This window comes from Babylonia areolata, chromosome 24, assembly GCF_041734735.1.
Source record: "Babylonia areolata isolate BAREFJ2019XMU chromosome 24, ASM4173473v1, whole genome shotgun sequence".
Classification (NCBI taxonomy): Eukaryota; Metazoa; Mollusca; class Gastropoda; order Neogastropoda; family Buccinidae; genus Babylonia; species Babylonia areolata.
The window spans coordinates 37,298,159-37,315,813 of record NC_134899.1 but is presented as its reverse complement, the minus strand read 5'-3'; the positions used below and the strand labels follow the sequence as shown (position 1 = coordinate 37,315,813).

The window sequence follows — 17,655 nt, the reverse complement described above, 5'->3', positions numbered from 1 at the left end:
GAATCAACAATATTTTCGACAAAGTCAGGATGAGATATTATTTGACAATCACTATCCCAGAAGGGAGCATGGGAATTAAAATCTCCCCCGACGATCCATCTTTCTTTTGAGCAATTTAATGTTCGCAACCAATTTGTATTTTGCTTACTTGGACCTTTGGGATAGTATACTGACGCAAAATGTATGATTTGATTATTAGAGACATGCAATTTTACAAACGTAGCTGACATCTTTTCAGTATAGTTAGAAATAGGAGATGGATGGACACTTGCGTAATTCAAACCACATTGTACGTAAATAGCTGTACTAATCTTGTCAGAATCCTCGCGTGTGGATGTGTGTGTGTGTGTGTGTGTGCGTGTGTGTGCGCGCGCGCGAGTGTACTCTGCTGGTTATGGCTTTTATACCAGCCACTTGATCCAGGGAGATTCAACTTGACACAGCCCTGACACAGCCCAGATAATTGTCGTTTTAGTAATGTCTCAAGGCGAGCCAAGCTGTTCGAGTTCGGCAACCGATAATATGTTCACTGAGTTCCAGTTACTCCGTGTTGGCCTAACATTCAGTGTGTTGGCAGAGTAAGCAAGTTCTCGACTGGGACTGGAACGCCGACATAGAGCGAGTGTCATAGGTAAACCATGTGAGGTTTAGGGTGGTTAATCTCTCTCTCTCTCTCTCTCTCTCTCTCTCTCTGTGTGTGTGTGTGTGTGTGTGTGTGTGTGTGTGTAAGGAAACTGCTTTTTCACGCAATATGAAGTTTCAGTATCGGTGGATTAGAATTATGTCTTTATCGTTGCTCAACAAGTATAATATCACGTATCGTTCTGTATTTTACTGTTTGAGAGGCGTGGTTGTGGCATGATGTGATATTGTTTCGTATTGTGTTTGTGGTTGGTTAATGTATTATTAATCTTAGTGTTCACCTCAAGCTGGTGATATCGGACTTATAGATGCAAACTAGAATAAAGGATTCATTCATATTAATTTTGTCATAATAATCATGACAAAGTAAAACAAAATGATAACGTATTCTGAATAACAGGGCCGGACTGGATGGGAAAACAGACACGAAACCTATTGTATTGTAATGTATTGTATAGTATTGTTTTGTGGTGAATTGTGTTTTATCGTCAACAATTGTGTTGTACTGTATTGTAATTGTGTTGTATTGTGATGTATTGTAATTGTGTTGAATTGCATTTCATTGCATTGTAGCCTACTGCATGGTTTCTTGTGACAACGCCGAGAGTCCTACATAACGTAAAATATAGGCTTTCCGATCTCTCAAAAGACAGATGCGGCGTCGCCCCACCCCCTCCTTTTTTCACGTTGTCTGTGGCCGCTTGTATATAACTAGTTTCCCCATCGAAGTGCACTTTCCACTGACGTTTTGCCAAAGATGACCCAGAGTCTCAGTCAGTTGCTGAAGCGGGTTCTTTTACGTGCGCGAAATGAATGCCGCTTTACACAATACAGGACCTCAGCTTATCCTCTCATCCGAAAGCTGGTGACGACTTATACACGTGCATACCTTTGCTGTTCTTTTCCCAGTTGTTTTTGCCCTCTGAAATCACGAAAGTGAATATCATTTAAATATCGGAAACACCACCGCCACCTCATCCACCTCCACTTTAGTATCTTCACCAGTCTTGATTGTGTACATGTCCAGCCTATTGTACGCATGACAACACCACTTTTAGCCTCTCCGTTGTCGCAGTTGCTGTTACGTTGTCGTTATTTGTCAAAGAATAATCTGTACCGAGAGCGGGAACACGCAACATGACTTGTTATACTTCATAACACCTGTGCATGTTTTACGATGTACTTGCTGACGTTTGTGTAGCCGAACAACGACACGCGTATGCAACACTCGAATCACAGCTTTCACACAGTACACAGATCTGGGACTACCGGTGTGACAACCTGAAACTACCCCTCACTGGAGTTTATCCCGGGGTTATTCTCTGGGCTGGCCACGAATGACCGCCCCCCTCCCCACCCCAACCCCCGAAACCCCCACCCCACCCCAGCCCACCCACACACCCTCCCAGGGTCATTTATGGCTAGTCAGTATCGACTAAATAACTAGGAGGGGGGGGGGGGGGGGGGGTTGAATCCTGCACGACAAGTTGAAGCTTACACCCGGTGTAATTCCATGGTTGTCTATACAGCCCCGCGGTTAACCTGGTCTAGCCAGATTTAAAGTTGAAATGTTAATGGCCATCAGGACCAGAGTCTATAGGGCTCGGCACAGGAAAGCAGGGCTCAATCCCCCCCCCCTCCCCCCCGCCCCTCCCACACACCCCACCACCACCCCCTTCCGCTGCTTTCACCTTCCCCAACCAAAGTCAGGCACCCACTCACACCTGCAGGGTGGAGTGACGGCTGGACTATAAGCAACAAGAACAGGGTGGAGTGAGGAAAATCGGAGAAAAGTTCCTTTCGGAGTAAAGTTCCCAAGAACACACACACACACACACACACACACACACACACACACACACACACACACACACACACACACCATGCCGAAATGAGGCATCGAACCCTGATCACCAAAAACAATGGATCAGAATTTCAATGCTTTACCGATCCTGCCACGGTGCCTCGACCAGATTTGATTCCGGAGAAAAAAGACCCCCCCCCCCCCCCCCCCGCAACCTCCCCCCCAAAAAACCAAACAAACAAACAACCCCCCCCCCCCTCAAAAAAAAAACAACAACCCAAAACGGGGGTACAAATAGCCTTCTACACCGGGATTGACACATGTGGACAGGTTTGACGGATATGACAAACGAGAGGAGTTGACCGGGCTATTGGCGGGTACGTGTTTATCTAGATAACAAAAGATATGCCTTATTTGTACGTTCTAGTTTTCTTTATCCAACAGTCAGGACTGATTTTTTTAGGGGGGTTAGTTGTTTGATACTGGCTGTGATATATGCTGTGTCACCCAGCTGCTTGCAAAATGGTGAGGCTTTTTCAGCTCATGGGCCGGGTGAATTGTTTTCAACATTTCGTCATTTTCAGGCTTCGTTTGCTCTCTCTCTCTCTCTGTGTGTGTGTGTGTGTGTGTGTGTGTGTGTGGTTCTGGTTTGGACAGCAGAAGAGCCAATGCAGGTTCGAAACGTGTCGTACATTCGCATGCTTTTGTGTTGTAACCCATGCTCCGGTTTTCTCTCCTGCGGTCAGTGCAGTGCGTTGTCAATTTTTCAAGCATTCCTTCACTGCACCCTCTGCATTTTCCTGTTGAACAAAACTGATACTGTTACGTCGTGTTTTTTTTGTTTTTTTTTGCGGCGCGACATGGAACTGACAAGAAACAGACGGGTAGATTGTACATAGATGAGGGGAGGGAGAGAGACAGAGACAGAGACAGAGAGGATGGGGGTTAGAGAGAGAGATAGAGAGAGAGAGGGGGGGGGGTAGAGAATTAGAGAGAGAGACAGAGAGACGTTTTAATCAATATTTCGAAGGGGTATACACATGAAAATGAGAAACTCGTGTTTAAAACATTAATATACAGAAAAGAATTGCTGTGTAAATAGACATATAGTCCCACGTTCAGCATGGAAGCCGCACTGGCTTTCTGGGAGGAGATCTTGCTCAAAATGTAGGAAAAGGCGGTTGAGCAGGACACAGGCCAGAATCTTCCCAGCAATGGACAAGAGGAGATGTCTCGGTGGTTGTCGCAAGACTGGCGGTTGCCTTTTCCTCTTGTAGATGTGGACTGTGCTGGCATCTTTCAGCTGTTGCGGGATCTGTCCCTCGTTCCACATAGACTGGAAGAGTTCAGTCAGCGTTTGCATCATGGCAGACCCTCCTGTTTTGTATACTTCAGCAGGGATTGCATCGGATCCTGGCGCTTTGCCACACGAGAGTTGCTTCACTGCCTTCCTGACTTCATCTTCTGTAGGGAGAGTGTCGAGGTCCTCGTTGATCTCTACCTGGGACAGGCGAGCAATGGTCTCGTCGTTGATGTTGGCAGGACGGTTGAGGACTTTGTTGAAGCGTTCAGCCCACCGCTCCAGAATCTGTTTCTTCTCTGTCAGCAGCGTTCCATCTGCGTTGAGGAGGGGTGAGGGGCCGGAGGACTGGGGTCCGTGTACAGCCTGAAGCGAATCGAAGAAGCGCCTTGTGTCGTGGCTGTCTGTGTAACCCTGGATTTCATCCGCCTTCTTGCTGAACCAGCTGTCCTGCATCTCGCGAAGCTTCTTCTGCACCTTTCTTTTTTACGTTAGCAGGGTAATCTTCTTCAGCATGACGTAGTTGACGTTTCTCTGTTATCGTCGCTGTATTTCTTCATCATTCTCATCGAACCAGTCTCAGTTTCCTCGGGTTGCTGGTCCGAGTTGTTCGAGGGCAGTAGTGTAGACAGCATCTCTGAAGGCCATCCACTGTTCCTCAATGTTGGTCCCGTCTTCCTGTGGTGCGTCTGGAAGTCTGCCTTCAAGGTAGTCTGTAAATTCTTCTGCAACCTTGCAATTGCAGCTTTTCAGCTTGGAGACATTCAGACTCTCTGCAGTCTTCTGACCTCGGGGTCTTCTCATGGGCAGAGTGCGAAGCTGAACTTGGACACAATGACGCAGTGGTTGGTCCAGCAGTCGGCACCCCACATGGCTCTCGTCACTCTGACGTCCAGCTTGTCCCTCTTCCTGGTGACGTAGTCTACAAGATGCCAGTGCCTCTAGCGAGGGTGCATCCATGACGTCCGTCCTCTTGCGGTTGGGTAGGCGGAACAGGTCATGTGTCAATGGATGTGATTCCACGTCATGGCTGTTTGGGCTTGGATAGTCCGTAGCCTCGAGGTTAATGACCAATCACAATTTCCGAAAGCTTGGACATTTTTTCTCCTGCATTCCCCCCATCCCCCCAAGGGCATTGTTGACCTGCATGTGCATCCTATAGTACATATTTGACTGATCTACAGTCATCGAATAGTCAGCCAGTTTAATGAATTTGTGTCAAACGGTAGCGTTATATGACAGCAGAAGGAGCCAAATGCATATACGTTTTGCACCAATACTTTACCATTTGACTTCTAATAAGCTACCCCCCTCCCCCATTTGAACTAGCCATAGAATGTTTCTAGCTTTCCAACAAGATGCTACATGACCATGTAGATGAGATTTTTTACAATACCGATAATAAAACAAACAACAAAACAACATAAACAACAACAACAAAAAACCAAACAAAAACAACAGCAACAACAACAAAACAACAACAGCAAAAACAGCACAAAAAACAAAAAACAAAACAAAACAAAACCAAAAAAAAAAAAAAAAACAACAAAAAAAACAACAACAACACAACAAAACAAAACAAAAACCAAAAAAACCCAACAACAACAACAACAAAATACAACCCCAAAAACGAACAAACAAACAAACAAACAAAAAAACCCTGTCGATGACGTCATAATGCTAATATGAGCACCTCGCGCTGCGTGTAACAAAACCCCATTCTGAAATGTTGAAATCGTGTATATTTCAATCATTTTCATTTCATTTTCTTCTTCCTTAGTTCGCTGCTCCCATACACTAATGGGACCATTGCGTGTTGCATATTAAGAGTAATGTAGCCGCCTTCAACCATGTCTGCTCTTTAAAAAAAAGAAAAGAAAGAAATTGGAATTCTGCATCAGTGCTGCCTACTACCTTGATTCTTAGTGACTGGACTGTATAATTGTGACATTCGTCCAGAAATATAAGCTACATTTACAAAATGATCTTGGCAGAACAAACAAAAGAAAATTATTAGCACCAAACGAAATTTCAAATTGTACTTACTGCTCCACCATTGTATCGTCGATCGGCATCTCGGATACCGAGAAATGGTCACAGGAGGTGTCTATTGTTTACTGCCGGATTTTCGAAACTTCCTCCCATTACAACCTTTGAGTGATGTGTCATGAAAGGCATTGTTTTGTATTTGGTGTTTCTCCCCAACACACGCACGCATGTACACACATGTGCACGCACTTACACACACACACACACACACACACACACACACACACACACTCGCTCTCTCTCTCTCTCCACCCTCTTGACGCACACAAATACATTATTCTCTCTTTCGCTCTGTCACGGACGCACGCACACACACAGTGACACAGATTCATTCTTTCTCTCTACCTCCCCACACTCTCTCTCTCTGTCTCTCTCTGTCTCTCTCTCTCTCTCTCTCTCTCTCTCTCTCTCTCTCACAGACACACATCTTCACACACACACTCTCTCTCTCTCTCTCTCTACGCTCTCTGCACGCACACAGTCAAATACATTACTCTTTCTTTCGCTCTGTTGTCTCGCACGCGCGCGCGCGCGCGCACACACACACACACGCACGCACACACACACGCACACACACACAGTGACACTGATTCATTATCTCCCTCTTCCCCCCTCTCTCTCTCACTCTCTCTCTTTCTCTCACACACATACACAGTGACACTGATTCATTATCTCCCTCTGCCATGCCCTCTATCAATCTGTCACACACACACACACACACACACACACACACACACACAGAGTCACGAAGTCATTCGATCTTCCCTTCCTCCGCTCCCTCTCTCTCTCTCCGCTCTCTAGACGCACACAGTCAAATACATTATTCTCTATTTCGCTCTGTCTCGCATGCAAGCTCTCTCTCTCTCTCTCTCTCTCTCACACACACACACACACACACACACACACACAGAGTCACGAAGTCATTCGATCTTCCCTACCTCCGCTCCCCTCTTAAGTCCCCTTCTTTCCCCAGCCTCCCCCTGACAAACGCTGACAATCAAGTCAGTTGTACGTTGCCGTTCTACAAAACGTTAACTTTAAGCAATGACGCAATCATAAGTTGCTGGATGACGTCATAGTCTTCCCGAGCTTGATAATGATGGCTGCACGCTTGTTCATTGTTCAGAAGATACTGATTGTCGTCTGTGTCCAGGTTTCTTTGCAGCGGCAGCTGTTATGTCTAAAACAAGTGGCATGACATCAGCTGCGCCTCTCGACGAGTTTGAAGGTGGATAATGGGTAAGGGTGAATCCGTGCTGCAACATTGACACTGCTCGTTGCAAGTTTGCGATCGGTGTGTAACTCTCTTTTCTCGGATACAGCAGGATCAAAGTTCTTTTTCTTTCCAGGCTCCGTCATTGTGGAACAAACTACCAGAAAATATGCGTCATTCTCTCTCGCTGACATCTTTTTAGTCTGCTCTGAAAACACAGCTTTTCCAACAGCAGTAAGCTTAACAGCAGGGTTTTTTTTTTTCCTGATCTTGGTGTGATTTGGTTTTGGGTGCGTGTTTTGTTGTGGAGAGGCTGTTTGCCGTGTGTGTGTGTGTGTGGCGGGGTGCTGGTGAGCGTACGTGCGTTTGTGTGTGTGTGTGTGTGTGTGTGCATGCCTGAGTGCGTGTTGCAGGGATGCGTTTTCTGGAGGGTGCCATGGGTGGGTGGGTGGTTTCCAATGTTCAGTTGCGTGAGTGTTTTCTGGCACGTGCTTCCGTGTGTGTGTGTGTGGGAGGGGGGGCCGAGGGGGGGTGGAGGTGCGGTTGGAGAGGAGTATTGATGGGGGGAGGCGGAGAGTGAGGAACGAAATGTAAAGCGCTTTGAGCAGTATTTCTGGAAAAACGCGCTGTATAAATGTCGATTATTATTATTATTATTATTATTATTATTAATCCTCGTCCGCTTGGCGGTGTTCAGGACGAACTACATTATAATTTGCTGTATTTGGCCGACGGCAACTAGCTGGATGAGCTGGTCGTGTCTGGCTGCGCCGGAAACAGACATCACCGTACGTAGTAGTTCATGCCGGACAGAGTCATGTCTCTTTGTTAATTCAACAATTGAATATTGTTCAATGTTAATCAGCTATGAACTGGCAAGGAAGGGAGAGAGAAGAAAGAGAACGTGGATAACACACACACACACACACACACACACACACACACGCACACACAGACGAGAGAGACAGAGAGAGTCATCTTAGTGGCCGCTTTTTCGTGGTACCGTTTCCGTGGCATTGTATGTTATGTTTGAATGCGTGAAAACAAATCAGAACTCTTTCTCTCCCTCTCGCATGCAGTGCTGACTGAATAATTGTAGTTGCCATTATATATCAGTAGAGTGATGGCCTAGAGGTAACGCGTCCGCATAGGAAACAAGATAATCTGAGCGCGCTGGTTCGAATCACAGCTCAGCCGCTGATATTTTCTCCCCCTCCACAAGACCTTGAGTGGTGGTCTGAATGCTAGTCATTCGGATGAGACGATAAACCGAGGTCCCGTGTGCAGCATGCACTTAGCGCACGTAAAAGAACCCACGGCAACAAAAGGGTTGTTCCTGGCAAAATTCTGTAGAAAAATCCACTTTGATAAGAAAAAAACAAATAAAACTTCACGCATGAAAAATTTTAAAAAAATGGGTGGCGCTGTAGTGTAGCGACGTGCTCTCCGTGGGGAGAGCAGCCCGAATTTCACACAGAGAAATCTGTTGTGATAAAAAGAAATACAAATACAAATACAAATGTCTGCCAGATATCATCAACACCATTATCATCATTCTTTACCAGGAACAATTTCAAAAGCAGAATCACCATCATAACCATCATCATCATCATTGATATGTTTCGTAATGCAACGTTTAGTTAAATGACCACACGGCATTCCTTTTTTTTTTTTTTTTTCTCTCCTCCATCTTTTGATCAGCCATGACGATCCTACTTCCTCCTCCCACTCGCATCGTTGTGGTCGTGACCTTGACCTTGACCTTGCGGGTCGGTCAGGGGAGCGGGTGGCCCTTTCTGTTCGGCCCGCTGAGCACGGGGACTGACGGGCGGCCCCTGGAGAGGCTGGCAGACGACCTGGAGGACAGACTGGAGCAACTGACCGCCCGGCTGGAGGCTCAGGCAGCCCACATCACCGACCTTGGAACCCATCTCAGTACGTTTCTTCGGGAGCATGGGGAGAGGCCGGGTATAAGGTGTGGGGGGGGGTGTGGGGCTGAGGTGGAGGTGAAGAGTGCAGAGTGGGTGAAGAGAGTACACGTTGATAGGTGACGTGTCAGCAAAATCCCAGGGTCAACAGGTTCAAGGGTCAACAGGGTCGAATTACAATATATTCCAGGTCAACAGTCCCAGGGTCGATGGACCCCAGGTCAGTCATTCCTCGGGTCGATAAATCTCGGGTCAGTATTATATATATATATCACCTGAATATAAAAAATAAACCCCGGGGTCGGTAGATCCTAGATCATTTATACAACTCCCAGGTCGATATAACCCTTGTATTGAAACCTCACGGCCGATAGATCCCAGGTCAATAAATTCCAGGAAAGTAGATCCCAGGCCAGCAGGTTCAAAGGTCGACAGATTTCCAACAAATAAATCCCGGTGTTGATAGATTTCAGGTCAATGATTCTGAGGATCGTTATATCCCAGGTCAAGAAATCCGAGGATCGATAGATTCCAAGTCATTATACTCGTACATAGCAAGAGTCGGTAGATCCCAGGTCAATATATCTTATGTGTTGTATATCCCTTGATCAATAAATCCTGTTTTTTAAAATCCCAGTCTCAATAGTTCATGGGTCAGTAAATCCCTGGGTCGATAGGTTCTAGGGCTTATTTTCAAGATTAGGCGTAATGCGCATAATAATAAATAATGATAATGATAATAATAATGATAATAAGAGGTCAATAAATTATTGTCGATATACCTCCCAGGACATTAAAATCCAAGGGTACATTTTGATCTCACCCAAGGACTGACACGCTATCGAAGTGAAAGGTTGCATTCAACGAAATTGGGTAATGGTGACCTCTGTCACGGTCATGGCTGGGCCAACTAGTTGTCGGACTGGCATTCCGAGCTGCGTTCACAGAATCCGAGGTCTGCTGCTTACGCACACTTTGTTACAGTTCCCACTAAATTCTGGAATATCTAACATCGTGTGAAATCTGTTCAGCATGTTCACATTTTTTTTCTTTTCTTTTCATTTTTTTAAAGGCGAATTTAACACAGTAACAGCAGGCATACGCATGTGCAGTTAGTGTTCCGAAATATGGGTGGGCGCACTTGTCGCTGAACGACGTCGTCGATGTGGACAAATATCTCTGTCTATATCAATCTATCCATTTATCTATCTATCTTCGTAGTTTTCGCCTACTCTCTGTACAGGCTGTGCATAAGGAGCTTATTGTTGAAGGCTTTTAAGTCACGACGGGTGGTGTTGCACTGGGTTTCAGTTTGAAAAGAACTGAAAGTCTGTGTCGACACAGGAGTGCGGGGGTTGTTCCACGCATTGGGATGACTAGGAAATTGCGTGTGTCTGCCAGTCGTCTCATTTCATATTTTAATTGCGTCTCTCTCTCTCTCTCTCTCTCTCTCTTGTTAAGCGTGTGACACAACGTGGTGAGCTCAGCAGTGTGTGTGTGTGTGTGTGTGTGTGTGTGTGTGCGTGTGTGTGTGTGTGTGTGTGTGTGTGCGTGCGTGCGTGTGTGTGTGTGTGTGTGTGTGTGTGTGTGTGTGTGTGTGTGTGTGTGTGTGTGTGTGTAAGAGATAGAGAGAGAGAGAGAGAGAGAATCATGTATGTATGTATATATATGTATGTGTGTATGCATTGTACTGTATTGTGTTGCATTGTTGTGTCGAACTGCAGTATGATTTTTTTTTTAAACAAGGCATTCAGTCCATCGTGTGTGTGTGTGTGTGTGTGTTGGGAACTGACATCATTCTACTGACCGCGCGCGCGTGTGCTGGGTTGAGGATGTGGGTGCATGTGTGTATTGTGGGTAATATGGAAGTTGTGGAATAAAAAGGAATGTTCGTGTGCGTGTTTGTAGTATACATGTGTGTGTGGGGAGGGGGAGTAGGAAGGGGAGGGGGAGGGGATGATGGGGGTGGGGTTGTATGTGTGTGTGTATGTGTGCTCGCGCGCGCGCGCGCGCGCGCGCTGTGTGTGTGTGTGTGTGTGTGTGTGTGTGTACCCATCTAAGTATAAATGTATGAATGTATGTATGCAATGTGTTGTGTTGTGTTGTATTGTTTTACTCATTATCACAACAGGTTTCTCGGAACTCTATCCCAAGACCGAGTGCAGTTCCATCCTTTCTTCTTCTTTTTAAATTTTTTTTTTTATCTGTCTGCAAATGTATTTGTTTCCCTGTCAAAGTGGATTTTCCAGCAGAGCTTTGCCAGGAACAACCCTTTTGTTGCCGTGGGTTCTGTTTCGTGCAGATAGTGTATGCTACAAACGGGACCTCGGTTTATCGTTTCATCCGAATGACTAACTTCCAGACCACAATTAAACGTCTAGTGGAGGGGTGAGGGATGGGAGGGGTGTGTGTTTGGGGGGTGGGGGTGGGGGGATACCGGCGAGTGTAAATTGGCCCCGCACACTCAGATTCTCTCGCTTCGGCCAGGCAGACGAACGCTTCTCAGTTTGGCCACCACTCTCCGTGTGTGTGTGTATTCGTGCGTATGTGTGTGTGCGTGCGTGCGTGTGTGTGTTCGTGCGTCTGTGTCTATTTGTGTGTGTGTTTTCGTGTTAGTTTGTACATGTATGATCAAATGTGGCTGTCAAGTCATAGATAAAGTAGGGAACTGATTCTCGCGATAAAAAGAGCACACCAGGTTAAAGCGCAGCACAGCGCAACAAACACGACACAACACACGCAGTGCGGTGTAATGCAGTGCATTGTAATTCGTTTCAGTACAAAACAGTATACAGGCGTTTGTTAGTCTGTGATTCTTAAACTTTCCTCCACCTTACAGGGTAGATATCAAAACAGATCATTGCTTACATGTATGGATATCAAACCAGATCCCTGTATACCTGTATCAATATAATTATGTATATGTCTCCATCCCAGCCAGGGTGACGCATTCCGTGTCCTTTACCGTGAGCTTTTCGGGTGGGGACATTGGTGACATCGGGGAGGAGCAGACGCTGATGTTTGACAAGGTTCTTTTCAACGCTGGAGGTGGATACAGCTCGAGGTCCGGCCTCTTTACCGCACCGTCTGCAGGTCTCTATGCCTTCAACATTCAGGTGAGTCAGCAAACCAGTCTGATCAAACCAGTCGAAGCTGACCAAAGCACAAAAAGGAAAAAAAAGAAAAAAAAGTAAGTAAGTTTTGTTGGAACAGAAGAATCAATCCAGTTCAGTAACAATCCAACCCATTCCCGAAGAATCCACCACAATTCTCAAGCCAGGTTAAATGGAATCCCTCGGTCAGGTCTGAAAGACCTGGGTCCAGTCTGATTTAATGCAACCCATTTCATCCAAAATGAAACCAATGCATTAAAAAAAGTCCAGCAGATAGTAATCCTAGATATCTTTAAAGTCCTATTCAGTCATGCTCTATGAAAGTCGAGTCACCCCTTTGCCATCTTGAACAGTCTCAAATTTCTGTATTCTCTTACGCACAGCTTCTCTATGGTCTGCTACAGCCAGTGGCCCCAACGAATCAATAGGATATTTATTCATTGGACTTGATTTAACTTTTAGGGCACAGACAAAGTGAATCAGTTTGATATTTTCTGTCTGGTTTTTGTTTCACCAGACTCTCTTGTCGGGCTGTTCCATGACAGTGGCAGCCTTTCAAATTCGGGCATTGATCTCAACATCGAGGGACAAGTTGCTAAAGGTGATGGACCCAAAGTATTTGAAGGTTTCAACACTTCTAAGAGTTGAGTCATCGACGAAATTTGAGGGTGGCGTGCTGATGTTATTTCATCTTTACACAGGTCAGGCCAAAATAACAGAAGACCTTAGTTAATTTGTTCATCAAGCATAAGAGGTTTTGCGTTTGGGAGGCAAGTGCACCATCATCAGCCAGCAGTATTGATGTGATGAGTATATGGCCGACTTTGGCAGACAGAAAACACTAAACAGAAGCCATGCATGCTCACCAATCTCCTTCATGGCAGTGAGGTCTGACAAACCTACACCAGGTTAGAAAAGGAGCTGCACTCCCTCCGTTTCCTTTGCCTCAGACACATCCTTGGTATCCGTTGGCGAGACGAAGATCTGAACACTGAGGCACTGAAGTTGGTCAGGTCCACAAGCTTGCAGTCAGTCCCCACCCAGCGATGTTTAAGATGACAAGGCCATATCTGCAGGATGAAGAAAGAGTGAATCCCAAAAGACTTCCTCTGTGGCCAACTTGAAACTGGATCTTCAGGAATCGGCATCCGTACCTCCACTAGAGAAACGTATACAAAACAGATTTAAGTCTCTGCTGCCATTTGTGTAGAAAATGGGAAAATATTGACCATGAAAGAGAGGATCAAGCAAGCAAGGAGAAACGCATAAAAAATGGAGATCTGATCACACGATAGAATAGATCCATGGCGGATTATCGAGCAATGCTTCTCCTGCCTGTTGCAGTGTTTCTCTACCTGTTCTCACCTTTCCAATGTTTTGATATTATTTAGGAAGGCGATATTATATACACACAGTACCCCAAGATAAAGAGCAACTCATACCACGACATTAATACATATATTTTCTCCTCCCTGGCCCACCATCCCCGTCCAACCCCCATATCATTATTAATATGCTTTCATGTCTCATTTTTGCCTTTTGCTCATATTAAGAAATTACAACACAAAATTATTCTGTTTGATTCGTACACATGTATGCACATGTGTGTGTGTGTTTGTGTGTGTGTGTGTGTGTGTGTGTGTGTGTGTGTGTGTGTGTGTGTGTTAGGCATCATAGCGTTTTGTTGTTGTTGTTGTTTGGATAGGTCAGCCGCCATCGTTCAAGTCCCGACAGGTGTGTGGAAGTGGATCTGGTCCACAGCTTCACGCAACAGTCCCACTCAGTTCTTCCTGAACAGCGACAATCCCACTCTGAACAGCATCAGTCCCCTTCAGTTCTCTCTGAACAGCAACAGTCCCACTCAGTTCTCTCTGAACAGCAGCAGTCCCACTCAGTTCTCTCTGAACAGCAACAGTCCCACTCAGTTCTCTCTGAACAGCAACAGTCCCACTCATCCCTTTCTAAACAGCAACAGTCCCACACAGTTCTTTCTGGACAGCAACAGTCCCACTCACTCTCTGTACAGCAACAGTCCCACACAGTTCTCCCTGGACAGCGGCAGCGAAGGCAGTCCTCATCGTCCCTCGATTACACACAACAGGCGATCACCAAGGCATCCCTCTGTCCCGATGGCAACAACATCTCTTCCAGTCGGGTTGTGGTTCGTCTGGCCCAAGGGGACACTGTGCACGCGCGGATAGGTTCGGGAACCATGTCGCTGGGAGACGTCTTTATTTCCATGTCGGGCCTAAAACTGGCCGTGTTGTCTCCCCTCCTCAGCCCTCTTGTGCGCTGAAGGCGGTTGTTGTTTTGCTGATCTTGGACCATGGACCTACAGTCAGGAGGGACCATTTTGTGTTTAGATTCAGGTTCACGGTTCGTTTGGTCAGCTGGTGGAGATCCGAGCTTGCGGTCAAAAAGTTGCGAGTTCAGTTCATCGTGGGACAACTTGCATGAACACAAGCAATTTTACCGCTGCCTGTCGTATTTTTATGAACGCTTTACTTTTCCCAGACATAATCAAGATGTATTGTCGACCAACATTTTTTTTTCGTGTTTTTGTATGACTGATCAAAGTTCAGATTGTCATGTACAAAATCAATTATGAGTAATCCATTTCACAGTTGACAGACAAACAGGTTGTGGAAAATATGAGTTTTGTAAGGGAATGTGTTGATAAGATCAATGCAATGTAAGCCTTTCCCGTCCGTTTTTGTCAGTCTTCAGTAAGCTTTGGTTCATCTGTGCAAGCACACCCACAAACCTCAGGATCTGCATTTTCGCAAAGCGAATAGTTTGATAGGCTTATTTGCGACATGACAATTTGAACGCGAACAGTTCTGTTGACATAGATATCACATTCGACAATAAGATATGTAAAATAAGTTGTTTGTAATAGTGTATTTTTCTGAAATTTTGCGTCGTCCTAAATATGTAATTGATTCAACATATTTCAATGTCTATGAATGGCCCCTAAAATTCATTTTTGTATAAAAAAAAAAATGTGAGTTGAGGAAAGCCTGCTCATTTCAACATCCCGTTTTAAAGCTTGGCCATTCAATCTGTAAAAAGACATCAACGTTTTTGCAGTATCTTTGGCCCAAAGGTGCAACCCTCTACACTTAATTTGCACAAAAACAGATAACTGTCATAAGCTGACCGAACGAATGTCACTCAGCTTATCGTATTGCCGTACTTAGTCTCGTACTAACTTATCGTACTTTGACCTCTTAATTCAATCTCGTACTTTGATTCGTACAGTCTGTCACTGTCCATGCCTCACAATGTACTAACATAAGTGTGTATGAACTTATGTTGACGTTGATATAAGTCTGTGTAGGTCATGCACACAGACTGCTAACTTCGACATTAACTTATAAGACCATGAGGTGGTTTGTACAACCAGCAGGACACAACTTTGTAGGCTTCGCCCTAACACCAGGCTGCAATGGTGGTACAAACAGTTAATGTCGTAGTTAGTAGTCAGTGTGAATGATGTCTGTGTCGCTTCGCTTATCGTGTTCTTATACCGTAGTCTCGTACTGGCTTGTCGTGCTTTGATCTCGTACACTGTCTACTGAATGGGTTGATTTGTTAGATATTTGTATAACTGCTTGAAAATGATTTTTATGATGCTGTGTGTGTGTGTGTGTGTGTGTGTGTGTGTGTCCGCGCGTACGCGTGTGTGTGTATACACCCGAGAGAGAGAGAGAGAGAGTGTGTATGTGTGTGTGTGTGCGCGTGCGCACGCGGGCGTGTGCATGACTCAAGCCTGACTGAGAGACACGTGAAACGAATGATCAGCGGCTAAAGTCAACTGTTAGTCGGCGAGAGAGAGAGAGAGAGAGAGTGTGTGTGTGTGTGTGTGTGTGCGTGCGTGCGCGCGCGTGCGCGTGTGTGTGTGTGTTTGAAAATGTTGCAGCGTCATGTATTTTTGTGTCTTATGTTTTTGGTTTTGTTCGAAACCAAATAAAGGCTTTCTCTTCACATACGTCTGTAAGCCCATGCGCAGACGCTTATGTTGTTCAGTTCAGAAACACGTTGCGTTGGATTCCTGCGAAATGCGGTTGAGACTTCAACGCCACTGAGATAGGTTGTGATTGTGACGGTCCTACATAAGTATGTCTTTTTTATGTACACGTGTATATTCAGACACTGATTCTTGTTACTCCTGCTCTTGCTTTCTTTACACTGTGATTATATTATTCTGTGAGTGATCGCCATGTATTCTGTACTCCTATGTTACATGCTCTTAATTTAAGTTTGAAAAAAAAGACAAACAACCAAAGCAAGCAAGCAAACGAACAAAGAGAGACACAATGATAAGATCTTTGTATCTAACAAAATAAAGAAGACATGACCCCAGTATCGTTGATGATTTTGTTGTTTTCTTTATAAAAAATATTCATTGGATTTTGTTGTTATTTCATTTGTGAAAGGTCTTTGACAGAGTCTGGAATTAAGCTGCTGTTATTGCGAATTTAAGCACATGTTGCCTGTATATGCCTGACAGTCTTGGATTGCTCAGTATTTCGAAGTATGACATGACACACGTTTTTTTTCTGTTATATCTTTGTTGTTGTTGACTGTTAGTATATTGCAAATAACGGAATAAAATCCTGTGTTTTCAGATTATTTTTTATATTCTTTGTGGTGATTGCCACACATTGTGAAAAGACTCCGCGGATGACTCCCCCCACCCCCCACCCCACCCCGCATTGATTTCTTGTTTGTTCACTCCAGATGATTCAGACACAAATTCACACTCTTGATAAGATTTTGTTCATTCTGAGTGACTCAGATAGCTCCGCAGTCACACCTTGCATGTCATTATTATTAAATCATATTCGCTCTAAGCGGTTCAGACAGTTGCTGTTCACATCAAGACACTATCATCAATTTCGGTTAATTCAGGTATTTCGTGTCTGAGGGATCCAGTCTTGCCTGTTCGTCATTTCCGGAAATGTTGAAGGGAATGTATCATGTGCCTGATTAGTCTGTCACCTTGACTTTTAAGATCAATCCATACAGAGTGATAGAAAACAAATCCCTGTCTGCCTTGCACATACACACACACACACACACACACACTACACCACACTACACTACACACACACACACACACACACACACACACACACACACACACACACACACACATACATGGATGCACGCACAGGGAGAAAGAGAGGGAATGTACATACACATACTCAGTGAGTGATAGAGAGACAGACAGACAGACAGAGGGAGAGAGAGAAGGAAGGGGGCAGAGATAGAAAGGGGATTAATATATAGGAGAGAGAGATAGAGAGAGGGAAAGAGCGAGAGAGAGGTGGCTGTCGGTTTTCCACAGACACAGTCGTATTGATTTTATATTGTTTTATTTGGAGCAAGCTCTGAACAGCAAGCAGAATACAGGTCACTAAATCTTACATATTCACACATCATTCAGAGAGAGAGAGAGATGCGGGGGACAAAATTACAGAGCAAGAAGAATTAAATGGGTGTATAGGGTGGGAGAGTCAGAGGCGAAAAAAGAGACAGAGACATAGAGACAGAGGCAAAAACAGATAGCGGGAAGAGAGTCAGACAGACAGACAGACAGA

The 17,655-nt window shown here is 45.1% G+C and overlaps 1 protein-coding gene across 4 annotated transcripts; it reads left to right on the top strand.

Moving 5' to 3' along the window:
- Nucleotides 1–430: 430 nt before the first annotated feature.
- Nucleotides 431–16,197, top strand: LOC143298758 (uncharacterized). 4 transcript variants are annotated; one of them, XM_076611698.1, is made up of 5 exons: nucleotides 2,806–2,823; nucleotides 6,949–7,034; nucleotides 8,710–8,943; nucleotides 11,874–12,052; nucleotides 13,755–16,197. In XM_076611698.1, the coding sequence occupies exons 2-5, from the start codon at nucleotides 7,031–7,033 to the stop codon at nucleotides 14,343–14,345; spliced, it is 1,008 nt and encodes a 335-aa protein (XP_076467813.1). In that variant the 5' UTR covers nucleotides 2,806–2,823; nucleotides 6,949–7,030; the 3' UTR covers nucleotides 14,346–16,197. The 4 variants fall into 4 exon arrangements, with proteins under 4 accessions (XP_076467814.1, XP_076467815.1, XP_076467813.1 ...); XM_076611699.1 differs by lacking the exons at nucleotides 2,806–2,823; nucleotides 6,949–7,034 and adding an exon at nucleotides 431–631; XM_076611700.1 differs by lacking the exon at nucleotides 6,949–7,034 and having other exon boundaries at nucleotides 2,769–2,823.
- The last annotated feature ends 1,458 nt before the right edge of the window (nucleotides 16,198–17,655 follow it).